Here is a 19,454-nt window from a genome sequence, read left to right as displayed (position 1 = left end):
AAAAATAATCGCCTAAAAATTAAGTTCGTTATAAAGACAGATTATTCAAAGTTGCTAATTACAATTTGACTATAGCTTTTAGGTTATCGAAGCTTGGGTTCGGTCATAATTTGACATGGGGCAAATATGAAATTTGCATATCTCTGATATTGAGCGTGTCGCCTTCCGCTGAGAAGGTGATATGTATCGAAAAAACCTTCATAGTTCTTCTACCTTTCCTTTCCGTTCAGTGATGCTAAAATGATAAGAGCATGCAGGACGAATATCGATATTGCTACTGTCTATATGTACCGAAAAGCGTCTATATCGAGGTCGATCGCTAAAATATCAAGATAAGACCACTCTCGTAATATACTGCAGCTCTACCTAACTCCCGCTTTTTACATTTACACGTGAAAACACTGTACAATTGCTTTTTGTTTCTTGAAAACCATCTTACACCCAAAGCAAAATCAATAAGCTCCTCCAATTGCTTATACCAAGGTTATTGTTGCATCAAACGCCCACTTTGCGAAAATAAACGTTTATTTCCTCACCAAACACAAATAAAACTTCACTATAAACACATTTTTCGAGAGTAGCGAACTTTTCAAATGAATTTGTATTACGTGTAGGAGTTTTCCAAGACTGCAGACTTCCCCCATCAATTAGCACCGGAAGTCAGGGAAATCTTGCGAGCCAGCTGTTTAGATTTAGAGAGGTTTATTAGCTTGGAATTCTGGTAGAGAAAATTAATCCGTTGAACTACAGGGCAAGCATGGATTACACTTAGCTTTGACATTTCGCCGTGTCGATAACTATCAATATATTGGTTGTGCCTGTATAGTAGTATACACCTGCGTCAACTTCTAAAAACACATACAGAGGACACAACAGTACGATTAGGTGTGTAGCGAACGGATGGGGAGAGTTGGAAGCTGCAACAATAACGCTAGAGGAGAAATGTATTATTCAGTTTCTGTATAGCGACTGTATACCGGCCGGATTCCGTGAGACGAGTAAATATGGCCGGCGGAAGTTACGAAGCTTTCACAGCCGAGGATGGGAATTGAAAATGGCAAGCCGCGGCGGCAGTCATCCTTGATTGAATAAAATTTATAAAAAGCTAAAAGTTCAACACTACACTGCTCTTCCTGCCGGAAACGGAGATCTCTGATAAAATATTGGATTGGATCTTTTCGGAAGGATCGTATAGAAAGCTTTCTCACGAATAGAACTTGTGCAAAGTGGAATGGTCGTTATAACGAAGGTACGTGTTGCGTATTAACATGTCGGATATGTCGCGAGTTAGAGCAGCGTTGGGTGTCTTCAAAAGTTTGGACGTGTTGAAGTTGAATTGAAAACGTCGGGAGCTAAAAGTGTACGAAGACTACGAAACGAAGGAAAAGTAAGAAGTATAAGGGAGGGGATAAGTAGGCGCGAGCTCTACCGGCATTGGCGGCACTACCGGCTGTGACAAGAGATGTCAAATGTCAAGTGCCTGTGGAATAACCTTAACCCATCTACTTACAACTTCACAGTATACCGGACTAAGTTTCATAATTATATTCGTTCATTCATGTTGATAAGATATTTGATTAATAATATATTTTTAACAAGAGAGTTCCTTACACTTTGATACGAAAAGCTCACAGTCCCCGCAAACGATGTAAACAACTAGAGGTCAAGTTGGAGTAGGTTATATGCACGGTGCAACAAATATGATGCAATCCAATCCGGACCCTATGAGGCGTATAATTATATCATTCGGCTCTCAATTTCAACAGAAAGAGTGAGGAAGAAAGGAATGAGAGATGGAGTTTGAAAATAATATTGAAGTCGTTAGATCGGAATTATTGGCATCGGATTATCGAGCCTATCGGATTTTCCTTTTTCCGATCACCGCGTCTAGAGGGAAATCATCGGTGATACTTATCAGTCATCGTGCAAAAGTGATTAATACATTCTTTCCAAAGATAGAAAAGCCGTAATAGTCTTAATATATCTTTTTTATGCCATTTCACGTTAATTGCAATTAGTCTCGGTTCTCTCTGCCTCACATAGAAGCGCATCATCTACAGAGCACCCAGCATGGCGTCTGTTCGTCTCGTCCCCTAACCTATTAATTTTTGACAATCGATTACACCGAACAAAAGGAGCTTGGAAACTGGAGCGTGCACAATCTATGGGAAAATACGAAGACTGCAAAATACGCCATCTTCAACGTAAGATCGATGAAAATTCAAGTTAAACGGAACCTTTAGACAGGGTTAACGATGTAACCTATAATAACCATGTTCGACAATTTTTTCGAAATCACTCAATCTTGGCGCTAATAATTCGACTCAACCTAACAGGATGTGGCAGTTTTTCACGGTGGTTATGCGATGTAAACAAAATTTAAGCACGGAATGGTTATAGGGCCATAGAGGCCGATTTAGTAGGCACATATTTATTTTATTGACTTCCGAGTGTAAGTGTACGTAGTATTGGAACAGCCATAAGCTCTCAGCGCTCGCAAATTCAGCAACCTCGTCTCGCACCCTAGGGACCGAATCTCTAGCCTTTGCCTCTAATGCTCGTATGATTTAATTTTGCACCAGCCAATCTAACGGTCAAACCCTTTACCAAAGTCCCCCTATAAATTATTATAAAACCACCGGTAGACTACGTGTCGTATTCTATTTCACGTTTAATCGCGCCAATGGTGCCTTTACCCTGTAAATAAACGTGTTATCTATTAGCTTGTCAATAAAATTGGTTAGAATTCGATTCACCATTCGTAATTGGAATATGACTCGACTTTTTTATCATCCCAAAACAGGTGCTGTGTCAACAATGCTTATGTACGTATTGCGAGTGTCACTTCAACTCCAATAGAACAATGTCTAACTAATGGAAATGCATTATCCAGAATTTGATACTCCAGAGTCATTAACAGGTAAAAAATCAATTCTATTACACAAAAATAATAACAGAGCCATGTCTTACTAGCTTATTATTATTTTCAGGAAGAGATTCAACAAGTTTGTTGATTACGGCCTGAAAATTAAGCAGTTATTAAAAAATGTATCTCTGGTAGTGACAATGTTGGATTATATCAAGAAATACGATTGGTAGTTAAATAATAAACGAGTTATTTTGGCCTTCCGATCTTGCTCAAGTTGGGCCTGCCTCCTTGGATCTGATTACATTATCTACTAACGAGAAGCGCAAATTATCGATAAACAAGTACTGCCTGGCGCCTCTAATCATTTAATATTCAACGACGCGTGAAAACGCTTGAGCTGGGTAAAAAAGCTGACGCTCTCGTGCAAGATTAATGAATGAAGCGAAACAATACTAATGGAGAAATAATCTGTTCCATTAGGAATCATAGAGACGCGCACCGAGCCTATTAGTGAAATCTGTTATTCGAATGGCTGTGTCAAAGGCGTGACCCCAATTACAAGATTTGCCTCTTCCATCAGCTACGTGGACCAACGTAAATTTAATCTCCAATTCAGCCGATATTAATTTACTTTATCAACATGAATTGCACCAACTATAATGACTGGTGCACTATCGATAATAACTAGCCACGTAACGCTTTAACGTCATAATAGGAACAGAGGAGGGGGTCTCCACGCAGTATTCAATATATGTCAATAATTTTTAAAGCCCCATCACTTTCCCATGTCCTATAATCAATATACAATATCTATACATCCCCCGTTACTTATTCCTCAACCCTCAATAAAGTATAATGTATGGCAGAAGAGAAAACTTTACTCATCCGTCATTTATCACCATTTCTTCTTCTATTTCTTTTAAAAATCAGCGATAATATAACGCAAAAATGCCAGCTGTACGAAAAGTTTGATTAAGTCCATCAAAGTATTAGTCCACTATAAAATATAAATGTAAAATTGCTCGGCACCATTTTCAAGTGACAATCCTTGGCAATTGATTCTGACAATAAATATATGAAGATATTTTATCGCCTTTGATCTTGCACAATTGAATTTTTTAATATAGTATAAGGCTGAGGACAAAAAGGACGAAAGCCGGGAACAAAGGGTTAATGAGCGCGAAATATGGATTAAATTTACAGCCGTCAGTGGTCCACTTTGGATTAATTAGTGCCGCAGCATTATTGATTTTACATTCGAGGACACATAATTGTGGATTTTAGAATATTAATCTGGCTCGCGGACGCTGGAACGTGAAAAATTGATAAGGAGAAAGTCCGTAACGCATTAGTTGCCTACTGACTCTAACCATGCAGCATTCGCAACTCGAGTCTCCAGAGTCAACGTGACCCACCTAACCTTAAACGCTCTTACGACCTTTTTCCCCCTGCAATTGAAGTGAAAAGGTTCCGTGGAGAGGAGAATATTTTTCTAATAATCGAATATAGACCATGATGGATCGCACCAAGACCTTTAACGGTCTTGAATTAAACTTGCTGGATGTCCCCTGTATCATTAATAAGGTTAATATTGGAATAACACTTTAATAAAACTCATAGAACGTGCTGCCATTCGTGGCAGGAGTAGAAACTATAACAAAAAAAAAATCCAACGTTAACCATAACATAGAATAATAATCCTTTAATTACAGGGCTGACTTTGATCGCAACAAGGATTCCAGACTAGATCCTATGAGAACAACGAGGGATTGGATATTGAGTAACGGAATGCAAGCCTCTCATTGATTTTGGCTTACAGATAGTCAACGCTCTCTCGTATCGGATATTAATTTGCTTAGCGTTCCCGGCAGGATACGCTTTATCTCCTATGGAAAATCGAGAGGACGTCAACTCTCCGCGAGGTCAACGGACTCACATGCATGAAACGGGATTTCGGATGACTTTTAATCTCGCGCGATATCACTCGTACGACCGACGAGCTTGAAGAAATTAATATGGAAAAGGGGGTTGGGGGATAAGTGGAGAGACGTAGAAATACGCACCGGAGGGTAAAGGGTGGAGGGTGAGGGGAGGTGGAGTGGTGGAGGAGGCCAGGATACGAGGAGCGAGTGCGTCCAGGAAGTGGCGAAAGGGGAGGAGACCCAGCGCCTGCGTCCTAACCACTCGCGGAGCGAGCCCTCATCCGAAATCCAGGATCCCAGTCGCGACCAGAACGCGCCACCGGTACACACGACTCGGGGCGAGAATAGTCGTGGAACAACATCATCACGACCTGCCGTACGCCAATAGACCAGGGCGTTCTCCTGCCCTGCCCTGGCCGGATTCACCCAACGCAACGCGATCCAGCGTGTCCTCATCGAGCCATCTGACGCAGAGACTTCACAGATCAGTAGAAACAACCCACTTGGGTCAGACACCCGAGCTCTCCAGTACAATTCAGCTACAGGTACTTGCCAAACTCGCGGCGTATTTATACCGGCTGGCTGCTTTATCGCACAGCCAATTCCAAGATTATATTTTCTAATTTTCAATGTTCATCTCTACCAGATGGCTTTTCCGTTTATTTTGAATTCGTGCGCGTTTGTTTTGGATCCTGCGGCGCGTGTGTGAATGGCTCTCTCTCTCTCGTGGGGCAGGTCAGTTTCAGCCTGTTGTCGTTTTGATGAGCCTGCTCCGTTGCTTCTCTTCCAGTTTAACCATAATTCGCCTCTTACATTGTCCTCGAGAGCTTTTGAAACTCGAGTTTCCGGCTCCAACACAAATTTCCTTTTTCCACTTTCATGCCCCGAGCTTATCAAACTGACGTCATACCCGGACCAATTTCTATCGCTGGATTGGACCACCCATGCTTTCCAAAACCAGAATCAACTGTGCGCGATACCACTGCGAAAAGACGAATTTACTCTCAGGGGTCTACGTCCTTTCCTTCTTGTCGATAACAGTGGTTTTGCATTATCGAGAGCAACTCGAGCTTTCCATTTAACAGTCCTTTATCTCCTTTTCCTTGAGACACGATTGAATAAGCCACAAGCTCGAGGGATCGATCGTGAAAACGTACATTTTCCAAGAATTTCATTAATCTCTGCGTCCAGCCGCATGCTATCCTATCTAATCTCGTCCCTTTTCCTCCAGGCGATCTGGAAAAAGATATTTTTCAGATAATGAACATCTGTCCTCGTGGAGCAAATACGTCTAGTGTTAAATCTCATTTCCCTATTTGTACCATTCGATTCGCATCCTTCTGGATTACACATCGAAGGAGACAAATTGGTAGAAACATGCGTTTGATTTAACGCTATGCGTTTTAAAAAGATATTTCACATCGTAAATAGTACAATTCAACAGCTAAGCGATAAATCCTATTAATCTTGATTCTCAGTGTTACGTGTATATCTAGAAATTCAACCATGTGACAAAGGACCGAATCATGTTTCAGAGCCGGTAGCTGGTATTCGCTACTATTTTCAGGTAAAAGGAAAACTGGATTGTACGCTTATCTCTGGAAGAGTTTTAACACTGATGCTCCCCTAGCCATGCGAAAGCAATGATATAAATCATCGTGGCAAGCGTCGTATTTGGCAAGAGTGAAAATAGCATTGATAATAATCAATCAGTGGCGTAATCGCAACGTGTAAATTTTTCATCGTGTCCGGAACAGTCCTGTGTTTTCCAATTTCCTACGCGAGGTTTTGTTGTCTTGGCTACCGTAGAATTTTAATGGTCACCGGGCGTTGTTCCGTGTCAGTGGGGCGTGGTGGTGGTGCTCCAGGACAAACGGGTAGCTCGGTAGGTAGGCGGAATAAAAGGCGCAAAGCCGAAATCGAAGTTACCCGAAGGCAAATTCATTCAAATGTTCCAGCGACGAATATGTATGAATATGCAAAAAATGGTTTGAAGAGTCAGTGATAAGCACAGCTACGTCACTTATGTGGCTTCGAGGATCTAAAAAACAAAATTGATGTAAGGAAAATGGCAGTGGGAGAGTAAAAGAGATAGAGAAACGAGGCGACACCACGATACAAGCTGACCTGGTGAACTTCTTTAATATTGTGTGGACAATTGCGTTGGCTGCACTGAAGAGTCATTGAAAAGGTTGGCCTTCTTTTAAAGTGCAGTCCATCCAAAGTACATCTCTTTCTTTTAAAGCCGAGCGTCAAAATGTTAATCGCTCTGCCTTCCGCTCCAGCTTGAAAGCCAAACACACACTTTGCACCAAGGACACCGAGCGTACACATTACGCTAGACTTACCCTCTTTTCTTGCTTTTCTCCACTAACTTTCTCCTAAGCAGAAGAAAATGGAAGAAGAGAAACAGAAGTTGAGAAAGAGTCTAGCTGACTATGCTGTATTTCCTATTTCGTTAATTGTGAATTGCACTAACGAGGAGGAACCCTCGGGATAGTCTTGATCGCCCTTAGACATTTGCTTCGGATAGATTGCATTGGTGCAATTTGCAAAATGAAATACAGCTGTATCACTGTCGGTCAGACATACTGCTCCAGAATTCTGATAATGCTGAATTCTGTGGCGGTCATGAGAGACGCGAAACAGCTTTTGTACTAAATTCAAACCATCTAGCCAAGATTCGCCATTGTTAATTGGTCGAGATAGAAAAACTTCTCTTTTTGTATCATTCCATCTTCGTTGTATCCCATGTCGTATATCCAATAATTATTGGTCAGACGTGAGGGGCTAATATGTGCCGTGCAGCAGGGGAATCTGCCTCCCTTAATCATTCCCTCCGGTTAGGTCTGAATTCCATGATATTCATAACCATTAGAATACTACTCGAGGCCGGATCACAGTTGCCTACAGGTGGTCCCGGGCAAATCAATATGGCTCTTCCGCCGCGTGTTTCGTGGACGGAACACGTTCTCTCTTTCTGTACCTCATTCTCTCACCCTTCTTTTCATACCTTTTACTTCGCAAAGCTGTTGCGAACGTAAAAGAACTGACGTCGCATTGCTCATTTCCTTTCCAACTATTCGTTCCAACCCTATTTCGCTCCGATACATCTATTTACCATGGCTACCAATACATCGATTTGTCACTGTTTCAGTCATCGTGGTCAGGGCTTAAGAGAAAACATTAATAAGAATACGGAATAAGATTTAATCTTGGTTTGCCTGAAAAAAATTTAATTACTGACATTGATATCGTTAACGAAAACCTAATTTATGTACAATCACAATTAGATATTATAAAGATAAATTAAATAAAAGATAATATACTGTTCTAAAAAAAACAATTGTTATCTTAAATTACTATATAACAATATATAATGAACACCTTGTTTACGATGGTGGTTCTCGTATTTTTTTACTTTGCTAAAAACTTTTATTATTGTAGAACTTCCATTTGATTGATTAAATCGAAAAGAAAAAGATACGGACCAGAAGCTATTTTCATTTTCCAACAGACGCCGGATAATGTTTTCTGGTGGGGAGGAAAGAGTGTCCAGTAAATTTGGAAGGCATAATGTACACACTCTGTATTATTCAGGTGTGTACTTGCCTTCAGCTAGACGTTTCCCCTGTGCTATCCTGGTCGTCCGGTTCGATAAGCTGAGCTGGATAGCCGAGTGCTAACAAGTGTTCCTCCGGCAGTAATTCGTGAAGATAGGAGTAGATAGAAATTAGCGTGTATCGGCTGATGCAATCTACCGCCCACGCTTCCGTTATCACAATAGCACCAGTTTTCCGATGCCAAGCTTGAAAAAAAAAAAAAAAAAAAGAAGTGTAGTACAAACAACCTATTACAGAACCCGAGCCAATAATGGAAAAAGTATTGTTGCAAGCAAAAGAAACAACTTGCGAGAGACTTACTAGTAATGTCATCTTTGCCTTCGTCTGGCTCGGCTATTACAATGGCTTTCAATTTGCTCCTCTGAGCGGCAAGAGCGTCCATCGATTGAACCACAGTGCCACCGGTGGCGCGCAATATATTCTGAAACAAAAGTTTGCTCATACTATAACACAGCCGCAGCTTTCAAATAAGAAGAAACTTTCAGGCCAGAGGCAGAGAGCGAGGCGTAAAAGTCTAAGGAAAATTGTGAAACGTGAATTCACCTGGTACTGCAACAGAGTAATATCCATGAAAGGACCAATACAGTAGAAGGCAAAGTCCTCGAAGAGATTTTTGGAGCGTAGGCGTGAGTTTCTTGGGCCTTGACCCAGCGTGTCGCAATCCACGGCTTCGTAGGGCTCTTCATCTACGAGCTCTTGGCTCCTTACGCAAGCCTCCACCCATGGAAACCCTACTATCCATCTTCCATAGGCGACGCCTTGCAGATATTTGAGAGTCTTGGGAGCACCTCCGTTACCCTTTATCTCGACAATTACGTGGGTCACCTCGGTCTCGAATTGGGTAACAAATTTAGCTCCGAACATTCGTGCGAATTCCAACATACGATCTGTCTCAGACACCGTTAAACCGGTGCAAACGAAACACAAATCCCGCTGCTTCACATTTCTGCTTTTTCGCATATGCGTTAATCTTTCATCGTCGTTTCTCGAATTTACATTCACGGCCATTGATGATGCACCAGGTCCAAGACTGTTCGTTGCTTCGCGACTTTCAGCTACAGAATCTATCATCTCCAAGGAGAGGCTCGACGTTATTGGAATGGTCGTTTTTTCCGCCGTCAGTCCACTGTCCAATTCACTCTTCACTGACCTATCGATTAATAAGTTACATATAAGTATTCTGCACATGTACATGATATTAGTTCTCAGTCAAAGCTCAACCAAACTTGGTCTTTATAACGTTACACTAGGAACTTGCCAAATATTCCACTAAACAGACAAACTTTACTTACACAGTCTCAATTTGCTGACTGCACTCAACGTAATCATCGTCCACGTTCTGCACAGCTTGCACCTGTAGATTAAAAATAAACATAAAAACAAGGAAACTCTTTAACGGAGAGTGCCTTACGTATTTTACGCTTTGTGCTGGCACGCAAATAAACTTTAGCCCTTTATAGGTTGAGATAATTATAATTCACGAGCAAGGTGCTAGTGTTAAAGGAAGAAAAAAGTTATTGGTGGATTAAAATTACGTTGCTTACCTCAGACCTTTCAATGGTATTTTCTTTGTCGGCTATTTGTTTGCGTGGGCTTGCTCGGCTAGGTTCGACCGCGCTATTTGGATCAGCCTCGTCGCTATAGCCGAAGAAATCCCTTTCAAACTCCTTTAAGCGAAGCTCTTCCTGCGTTATGTCCATAAGAGAATCCAACTCCATCGTGAATTCCGCGACTCTGTCAGGCGCTTTGGCTTCTTTATTTACCCCATGATCGTTTGCCGCTACATTTGGCGATGAAACTCGATTTAGCGCCTCGTATTCTTCATTGTCGTCAGCAGCCCCATTCTCGCCATCCCGCAACTTTTTATCATTCACGCTCTTTACGAGACCTCCACTCGCCAAGATATCGTCGCTTCCGGGGTGCTCGAGATCCGCAAAGTTATTTTGGGATTCCTGCCGAATCCCAACGGAAAGATCGTTGTTCTCCTTATTGGATCCCGTTGAACACGGGCGCTCCCTTTGCGGAGGCGACGAGCTTTCGTTATTTTTACCTGCTGGCTCATTACGCAAGCCTTCCACGTTTTTCTGCTCGGTGCTCTCGTTTAAGCTCGTTACTCTATTATTAGGAATTAAACTGCTGTCTGGCATAATGGATTTATGAAATTTATCGGGCTGCACGCGGCTCTGTGCCTCTTGCACGTGCATAATCGACGAATTCCTGTGGGAGTTGCGACGAGACGGTTGCAGCGTCCTTGCAGTCTTTTTATAGGGTGACTCTGAAAGTACGGAGTTGGCATCCGAGAAAACGGACAAGTTCAGGTTCTCTCCCTTGCCGGGGATGATCGAGCAGACTGGTTTCTTCGCGCTGGACGTGGCTGCAGTATTTCTATTAGCCCTGTTTCTCGTCAATAGACTGAGAGTCTTAACCTTCTTGGCTGGTCCCTGGGATGGCTTAAGCTCAATCAGGGAATGGTTATTACTATCCCTATCCAGGCTCGGATCCAGCTGGGTCGTCGTCAGTGATTCACTGCGCAACGTACGTTTTCTCTTTGTTATTACCTCGGACGGGCCTCCTGACATATCGCTCTTGGCAACACTACTGCTGCTACCCAGCTTCTTAGAACTTTGTTGCTCTCTCCTTTCCACCAGAGTTTTTTGCGGCGACGGTGAAGCTCCGATAGATAAATTGGACGATTCCGCCTCTCCCATTGTGCCCGATACGTCGGCAAAGTTGGAAAGACGTTTGGAGGCCAACCTTACGGATTTCCCACTTGCCATCCTCGTGGATTTGGGAGTTTGCTTTACGGGGTGCGGCAAACTTTCGTCACAATGCTGGCTTTGTTTTGTCGGCGTTCGTGTCAACCTCTGTTCCAGGGTTGAATCGCTCGGCTTTGTCGCACTTGCCTCTCCGTGCAAAACGGCCAGTTTGCCGAAGTTACTCCTGGTACGTTGAATGACCGTTGGTAAACTGCACTCCTCGCTGGAGTCGCTGTCCTCGCTGTCATCGATGCACACCGAGCGACGCTTGATCTTATTGATCTCATCCGTTAATGGCCATTTCCTCCTCTTGCGCGATGTTTTTTCCACGGGATCCATCTCGCCAGGTTTAATGTCCTCGGCGGCATTTTCCTCGTCGAGGAGGGCCCTGGCAGACGCTCCGTAAACCCCGGGGAATACACTGCTATTGGAAACAGGATCTTCCATCACTTCGCTCTTTGGCACACCAGCCTCGTCGACCTCTACAGCGCCAAGGCTTTTAGAGCTCCCACTTTTGGTAGACCCTTTTCTCGGTACACCAAAATCTTTCAACTGAGAGTCTAAACTGGGTGACATCAGTTGGACGTTTAAAACGACCTGTTCGTTTGGAACTGTCGAGATTGGAACTCTATCTTTTGCTTTTACCTCGGATACTGTTTTCTGTTTTTCAATCAACCCATCGCAAAGCCTGTTTCTCTTGAGAAGTCGTGCTTTTAACCGGTTCTTATCGGTGTCCAAGTCAGTTTCGCAGGCGAAGGGCGACGGAGGGATCGTATTCAGGGAGTCTTGTATTTCCTTTGTAGATCCTGTTTCCAAAGGTGCTACCAAACAGTCCTGCGACGACTTTTTCAAGTCGCACTTTCGAGTAACGATTTGAGAATCAGTGCTTTCACACTGATCTGCCTCTGACGTGCGTGGAATTGAAAGACGTACGGTCCTTCTCCTGCTGCTGCTTTCCTCGTTGTCGTCCATCTTGCCGGTAACAATGGAATCTCGCCTCGGAGAGCTTTCCCAATTGCAAAGACCGTCATTTTTCCAGTCGCACGAATCCGACTGTTGCAAATGACGTGGTTTTCTTCGGAAAAGTGCACGAAATATGCGCGGAGATTGCTGTGGACTGTTGATCTCAACGCTTCTAGGATCAGAGTCCTCGTCTTGGTGATAATCGGTGACATTTAATGGTCCCAAGTACAAGAACCTTGCTACTTTTGCGCGTCTGTTACGGGTTCTATAAATTTTGCCTAATTTCTTAAATTTACAGATATTCCCGTCTTTCCTTTGACTGCTTTGACTGTCTATTGAACTTATGCTAGCATGCTTGAGCAACTCCTGTGGCGCTTCGTTGCCTGACGAATCTGGAGCATTCGGTATTGCTTTGCTCGGAGTAGCTTCTACCCTAACAAGATTTTCAATCGTCGACTTAAAGGAGGTATTCTCTACCGAGGCTGCTTTAGTTTCCCCTGGATAATAAAGTTTCGTTCCAGGGTTACCCGATGCCTCATCCAATGCATTGCTCGGACTATTTGTACTTGCTTGCCGCTTAACAGACGAGCCTTCACCTAGCTCTGCAGCCCCGGAATTAACGACTCCCTTGCTTGGCGATGGTACTCCTATTATATTTCTTAGCCAAGCCTCCACTTTGCCATGTGAGTTTACTTGCGGACTGCGTCCAGCGGGAGATTTTAATGGCGATTTCTGTTCGCCCTCGTCTATCGTAGACAAGGGTGCAGATTTTATTGCATCTAAACTCTTCTTTTCCGCTATTTTTTCACTGTTATTGCTGCTGGCACTGGTCTCGACGATAACTTGTGTCTCCACTTCTCTACTTCTGCTGGTACACGGCTTGGCTTCGTTCTTTTCAACTGTACTCGAATGTTGTCCTGCATTTTCTTCTGCATTCATCACAAATTCAATCGATTTCGTGGAGCTGGAACGGATTGTATGAGGCGCTGAATAGTCTGTCGTTGAAACACTTTCTATGGTGTCTCGCGGCCTTATGGATAATGTTGACACTAATAGAAACAAATTTAAAAGAAATTATTATTTTTCTTGGGATATGTATACAAAGGGTGACAGGAGAAAGAGAAGAAAAAATCATAGTATTCTACCATTATGTAATATTAATTTAAAAGTGACATCAATTGTTTATTATTTATATAAAATAAAGAGGAAAGTTTGTTTTAGTCTCTATAGTTAATTGCAACAAGAATTTATTTTATTAATGCCGCTTAAATCATTTTAGTTTTTGCAAGTATGCTTCTAACAAATAATTGTTTTGCGTTTCCTGTAATACTTTCAGACAAAGAAAGATGATTGAAAGTCATTTAATATACTATATCTTCTTATAGCAGCTTAGAAACAAAGATGAACTTCCTTATTTATTCTAAATATAATCCTAAATAATTGAATACTTTTAAATTAATAAATTGAAGATAGAAAATTATGATTTTGATTATTCTTTTTTACAATATATTACATTATTTAAATGTGTTATAGAATGATAACATTAAAACATTTTTCATACTCTACAACAGAATAAAATAAACAATCTTGTAACAGCAGGAGATTGGTATTAAATAAATTTAATTTTCTTCAGCTATGAGTCTAAAGTTTCAAAACCTTTTACAAGATTGCATAAGTTACCATAATACAAAATTCAAATATAATTTTTATACAATACCTGTATAAATTATAATTGAATATGCAGAACTATATGTAACTAATATTGAACAAAAAACTTAAAAGAGATAAAACAAGATTTTCAGACATTCTCTTAAACAGTTATTTATGAAACCTGGGGAATATAATTTTCATAATTAAACTGCTCCGGAAAAAATACTCTTGAGTAAGTTATTTCTTTTCATATTAATTAAGATATTTAATAATCTATTATACTTACCATCAATACCCGAGTCTTCTTGAACACATGTAACTAGCTTTTGAAACATAGAGGTACATTTCACAATATGTTGATCATCAAAAAAGCTCCGTCTTGTTAAGTGATTGCCACAGAGTGGACACTGAGCATTTCGTTTTTGTAAGACTGTTTTGATGCATGTACGACAAAATAAATGACCACATTGTGTTCTCACTGGGTGGTTAACTGTTTCTAAGCTAAAAACAGAATTATTTGTTATATATACACATATAAAATACAATTCGCAACATGAGAATTTGGGTGAATATTAAGAATTTATTGCGTTATGATATAAGCTTGTTTTCTTGCTCTGAATGATTTCTTTGTAATCAAAATAAGCATTAAATTTTATTTAACTAAATAAAGTTTGGGGTAAATATGTGCAAATTTAAAACTCTTTAATAAACATGAAGTGCCAAAAATTGTAGTACTCCATGTCAGACTCAATATCTAGTTTTGTCTACTAGATTAGCAACTCATAACATAACCTTCTACTTTTTAATAGATTAGCAGAAAATTAAAAAGTTGTCAAACCAGCAAGAGGAATCATTGTAGCTAACTTAATACTTTTTAAGATGTATTGCAAAAAATTACCATATAACACATTCAAAGCATTTTTTTAATCGTCCTATTATTTCCAGCATACTGTCAATGGTTTTGTTATAGTCCTCAGCCATTTTTACTGAATAGGGACAACAAATTTAAAGAAATAATTTATACGTAAAATATTGGATAATCATGAGTGACATATGTGGTGCATGACTCCAGAGTTCCTTTCTTTTGCAAGTGTTTTCAAGGCATTCAACAAGTGTCGGTCGCTAACCACATTTCTCACTCGCACTAGCAGTTTGGTTATGTTATACCAGAGTTATACTCAGCTAGCTGCACTGCCTATGCCCTATACAGTGCCTACCCTGGCTGGCCTGCCCTGGCCTACCCCAGCCTACCCTACACACACTGCCATAAGTATTTTATTCAATTCTATTCATTCTGCACAGACTCCATTTACTACACTACTCGCTACTGGTACTACTACTACTGTATCACTACCAATCCACAATAGTGCGAGTGATAGTACCTGAAAGCATCTCTGTTGAGATAGAAGTATATGTATTAAATGTGTATATGAATTGTGCGGTCCTTAGACAATATGGCGGTTCCCGCGTAATACTTTGCCAAAAAAGTTAATAGAACAGTACGAACAAAGTGCAATGAGAAATTTAAAGCACCCTCTTCTTCTTGTTTCAGAATCGCACTGTATGAAAACAACCTCTTGATCTCTGTTAATCAGCAAACAAAACTATGCCGCGTCTTACTACAAAATATAACGAAGGAACCTGTTGACGGCGATATGGGCTGGTTCTTAGTCGCTGGTGTTTTGCTACTTTCATTATGCGGTAAGCATACTTCCAATTACCAAACATGGTGAGAAACTTAATATGTTACTGTACAGCGGTACGAAATAGATGAATCTCGGTTTCAAATCCGCTACCACGCGAAACGAAATTTATTTTTTTTCTCGACAATTAATTGACATTATTTCAAGCCCGCGTATCTATATATAGATTCCCTATAAATTGGAGTCATATCGAGTCAATTTAGCTCGATAAACGATATTTATTGAAACGGAAGAAAGTAATAAAAAGACTTGTTTTATGACGTCCGGGAGACAAAAACAAAAAATAATTTCTATTTCAAATAATGAAGGATTCCCTATTAGCTATATAGCTTGAAATTACAAGATGGGATCTCGTAAAGCTATAATATTGAAAAGTTTATCTCGAATGCAAATGCTTCAAAGGAAAGTTAAATACCGATCATTAACTCCCATATTGAAAAGAAGCTAAAATGCATCAGTGAAATTTGCATAAAACCTCGGACAAAGAGGTCCGTTGGCTTGAGAGTCGAGTAACTTTTTTAAATTTCATTATAATAATTAATCCAAAATAATTACTTGTATTGGCATAGTACGTATTTTTTAGAAGTGTATGGACGCTCGATAGAGGAAGAATAAAATTGAATGGAGCATTGCGGAAACGAAACAATTTATATTTAAAATAAATTGATGAGAGATTTGATTTTGAGTGATGTTGAGAGTACGGAGTGGCGTGAACAAATAACGATGGATGGGTGTGACGTAAATTTTGCACGCTGTCATCGACTGGCTGGACTGGGAATTTGCCATGGTAAATATACAGCGGCGGGACTACCATTGCCGCAGGGAGGGTCACATGGTCAGCCACAAGCTGGGTCGCCGAGCACCCCGGGCCCTGCTGGAGGTGGAACTGGTGGTGGCACTGTGACTGGAAGCGGTAGCAGCTCTGGACCAATAGGTGTCACTGGTGCTGGTACCGGGGGAGGCGCAGGTGGTGGCGCTGCTGGAGGTGGCTGGTCAACTGGACCGCCACGACGGGGCCGCGGATGGCGTGACTGGCGCCACGGCGATCCTACCTTGATCAAAGGACTTTGGAAATCCAAGGGACCTCTGGGTAAGTTCATATTTTAATCACGAATCTCCGACCCTTTCAATATCTCTTATCTTTTCACCTCCAAATTAAACGAACCAATCGACTCCTCCCGCTATTTGCGCAATATCATAATTTTACTAACAAAACGATCGACCGGAAGACCTAAGCACGACCATTTTGCTTTTCCCTTCCGAGTAAGAAGCCCATTTCCTTTAACTCGCGTTTTATTTCGTTCCAAATGAGATCTTCCTTTCGTGTCCAAGCGTAAAGTTCATGGCCTATCACTATTATATAGCTTGTAGGATATGTCTCAGAACATATAGGACTTGGTTTGGTATAAGGGTGTGTAATACAAAATGGTCACTAGCTTGTGGTCATTCTGGTTTGATCGATTGTAAAAAATGGTAAGGCTTTATTTCCGGTGGCTGTATAGATTCCCTAGGGAACGCCGAGGTTTACATCATCTTGGCACTGCTGATCGGCTTCATTACGGTGGTGATTGGATGCTGGTTATCGGACAACTGCTGGTCGCCTGAGCCAGAAGGGGTGGTAACACTCGCATAGCCTAGTGCTGACTTCCGAGCATCGAGGCGATAACAAATAGCACGACGCCCCTCCTCCTACACGATTCTTCGGGATTCGAACGCGGCATCCGGTAACACAGCTGTTCCCAATCCCTACCAGAGTCAACAGCACTTAGTGGCCGGATACTACCACCAGCATCAACAACCGCCGCTTCTCGACATCAACGACAACAATACGCTTTTGCACGCATTTACCGACCGATAACAAAGCTCACCAAATGTAATTAAGGAGATTAGCCAGCGGCAAATGCAGCTTATAACTCACTCGCGTCCACGCACACAGTCCATTTTTTCTAGTAATTGCTACTAGTTACATTCATAAACCTCAAAGCAATTATTGACAGAGAAAAAGTTTACTTTTTGTTGATTTCTTTTTGTCCTCTGGCAATATATGTCGCTTTCTTTCGAATCTCCGTTATTCCGAGCTACACACTCGTTCGCAAACTCATTCGCGCTTTAGCTTCCACGAATCTCTCTGTCGTCCCGAAGAACGAGAAACTAAGCGGTCCAATGAAATTGTCCCTCTTTGGTTGGGGAGGGGGGAGGGGCTCATCGTCGTCGGCATTCGTTGCATGCTCCGGAAGTTTTTCTACAATTAAATGTTAAAGTAGACATATTTGTGGGTAGCAGCAACCCGCAGACTTGTCAACGAAAACGAAACGCAATTTAACGAAAAATTCAGCCTTTCAATAATCTTTACTAATGTTAATATAAATTCGACTGTACCGTCGATAAGCCGAAGCGCCCTCTACGAAAGGAACACAACGGTAAGAGAGTGTCGCCATCTCTGATGCGCGTGAATCGAACGTGTACCAGAAAGAACGAGCGAGTTGTTGAAAAGTTCACGACATTCAAGTCATTCCAAATGATTCAAAAAAGGGAAAACACAGTGGATTCCCGAGCGTGGATAAATCCCTGAGTCTTACGAGTTTTTTCATAATTAAGTATAAGTGATTGACGAAAAAAAAGAACGAAGCTTTGCCCAGTGTACCTTAACCTCTGTATGATATTATACAAGGAACACGAAAAGTGCTAGAAGCGTCAGAGTTTAATGGTTAAGTACAGTATACAGCGCATTTAGTGCCTTATAATTGATTTGAAGAATTTTCGAAATTTGCTTTCCCTACTTTTATGCCAATCGATAAATCCCTTTTAATTGTTATGCTAATTTAATAAAGTGAAATTTTCTAAATACGTAAAAAGTCATAATATAACCAGTAGCGTAAAAGCTGGTTGTAATAGAGGTAATAAACTTTATAATAATGTATAATTGAACAGCATAAAACCTCTCGTATAACTTCTTTATGGATCTCTATGCGGATTTTATCGCGTAGAAGGATTTTTATCGAGGACCATATTAGTCTCAACTCAAGGCTATCTCTTGATTTTCATCAATCTCCCTAATTTTCAGCAGGGTTTATCTCTTGTTCGCGCGAAGAAAAAGTGCCATTGGTACGCACGTTTAGGACGCTCATCGAGCAAAAAGGGTAAATGAGATACTATCTACTGAACCAAAGTGGACCAACGCCAAAACCACATATGAAAATTCTAAAAAAGGGTCTTAGAATTGTACTACGATCCGTTTGAAAGTGTTATAAATACTCGTCGTTTTAATTCCTCGGCTGACGACGCTAATTTATTTTTGCTTTCAACGCAAAAAGAAACAAGCCTATCCTATAACTTTATGGATCGCGCCGAGGGCTTAATCGTCGATAGTTAAGTCAAATTTATAGATATTCATATATATATATATATATATATATAATATACTAAGTATACATGTACAACAGCTTCTACTCTATAATACTGTTTATGTACTACTGTCTAAAAAGTTTTATTGAACTTTATTAAGTATTTGCAAAATTATAAAATAACACTAATATGAAGCTTGAGCAAATGCGAACACCTACATTACACTCATGTACTGTAAACCACCATAACATCTTTTTCTAGCACCTTCTTTATTCGGAGAAACGTTTTGTATGTTTATTGTAAATAAGTAGCGTTTATGGATTTGAGCAGCACAATTTAAACACTGGGTGAGTGAGTATTCAAAAGTTCATTCCTCTACCATTGTCCAGTTATGTCATCGTTTTCTTCAATCACGCGGGATAAACGCTGTATGGTCCATAAGAATATGTACAAAATTTTTCTTTTCAACATTGGTCGCATTGATAAACATGGCAATTTGCTTTACATGATTTTTTTCCCTGAACTCTTTGATCGAACGTGCCCTGATAACGATGGGACACGCATCGATACACTCGAATGTCGCTAGTTTCCGGTACATTTCAGAGGTCTCCAAGCACCGATGG

General features: G+C 40.9%; 3 protein-coding genes across 6 annotated transcripts; 2 read left to right on the top strand and 1 right to left on the bottom strand.

The window, feature by feature from the left end:
• LOC136774316 (uncharacterized) lies at nucleotides 1-3,907 on the top strand. 4 transcript variants are annotated; one of them, XR_010822781.1, is made up of 5 exons: nucleotides 1-1,249; nucleotides 2,044-2,204; nucleotides 2,804-2,920; nucleotides 2,991-3,270; nucleotides 3,350-3,907. XR_010822781.1 is itself a non-coding variant. In XM_066728525.1 (5 exons), exons 1-3 carry the CDS (start codon nucleotides 1,794-1,796, stop codon nucleotides 2,857-2,859), a joined length of 390 nt encoding a protein of 129 aa, XP_066584622.1. In that variant the 5' UTR covers nucleotides 1,258-1,793; the 3' UTR covers nucleotides 2,860-2,920; nucleotides 2,991-3,270; nucleotides 3,350-3,907. The 4 variants fall into 4 exon arrangements, 1 of the variants encoding a protein (XP_066584622.1); XR_010822782.1 differs by lacking the exon at nucleotides 1-1,249 and adding an exon at nucleotides 1,258-1,931; XM_066728525.1 differs by lacking the exon at nucleotides 1-1,249 and adding an exon at nucleotides 1,258-1,966.
• A 792-nt stretch (nucleotides 3,908-4,699) lies between these two features.
• Nucleotides 4,700-17,122, top strand: LOC136774475 (uncharacterized). Its single transcript, XM_066728790.1, has 4 exons — nucleotides 4,700-5,336; nucleotides 15,336-15,484; nucleotides 16,286-16,576; nucleotides 16,989-17,122. The coding sequence occupies exons 2-4, from the start codon at nucleotides 15,439-15,441 to the stop codon at nucleotides 17,117-17,119; spliced, it is 468 nt and encodes a 155-aa protein (XP_066584887.1). The 5' UTR covers nucleotides 4,700-5,336; nucleotides 15,336-15,438; the 3' UTR covers nucleotides 17,120-17,122.
• LOC136774098 (uncharacterized) lies at nucleotides 8,005-15,091 on the bottom strand. Its single transcript, XM_066728193.1, has 7 exons — nucleotides 14,682-15,091; nucleotides 14,070-14,284; nucleotides 9,959-13,182; nucleotides 9,707-9,768; nucleotides 8,958-9,564; nucleotides 8,715-8,835; nucleotides 8,005-8,599 (listed from the first exon to the last, which is right to left on the bottom strand). Exons 1-7 carry the CDS (start codon nucleotides 14,762-14,764, stop codon nucleotides 8,406-8,408), a joined length of 4,506 nt encoding a protein of 1,501 aa, XP_066584290.1. The 5' UTR covers nucleotides 14,765-15,091; the 3' UTR covers nucleotides 8,005-8,405.
• Nucleotides 17,123-19,454: the final 2,332 nt, after the last annotated feature.

The sequence above is a fragment of the Prorops nasuta genome, unplaced genomic scaffold (genome assembly GCF_024137725.1).
Source record: "Prorops nasuta isolate Cenicafe-Biocafe unplaced genomic scaffold, Cenicafe_Pnas_1.2 PNAS00006, whole genome shotgun sequence".
NCBI lineage: Eukaryota > Metazoa > Arthropoda > Insecta > Hymenoptera > Bethylidae > Prorops > Prorops nasuta.
Note: the sequence above shows the minus strand (reverse complement) of the source record. Positions and strands in the feature narration are given on the sequence as shown.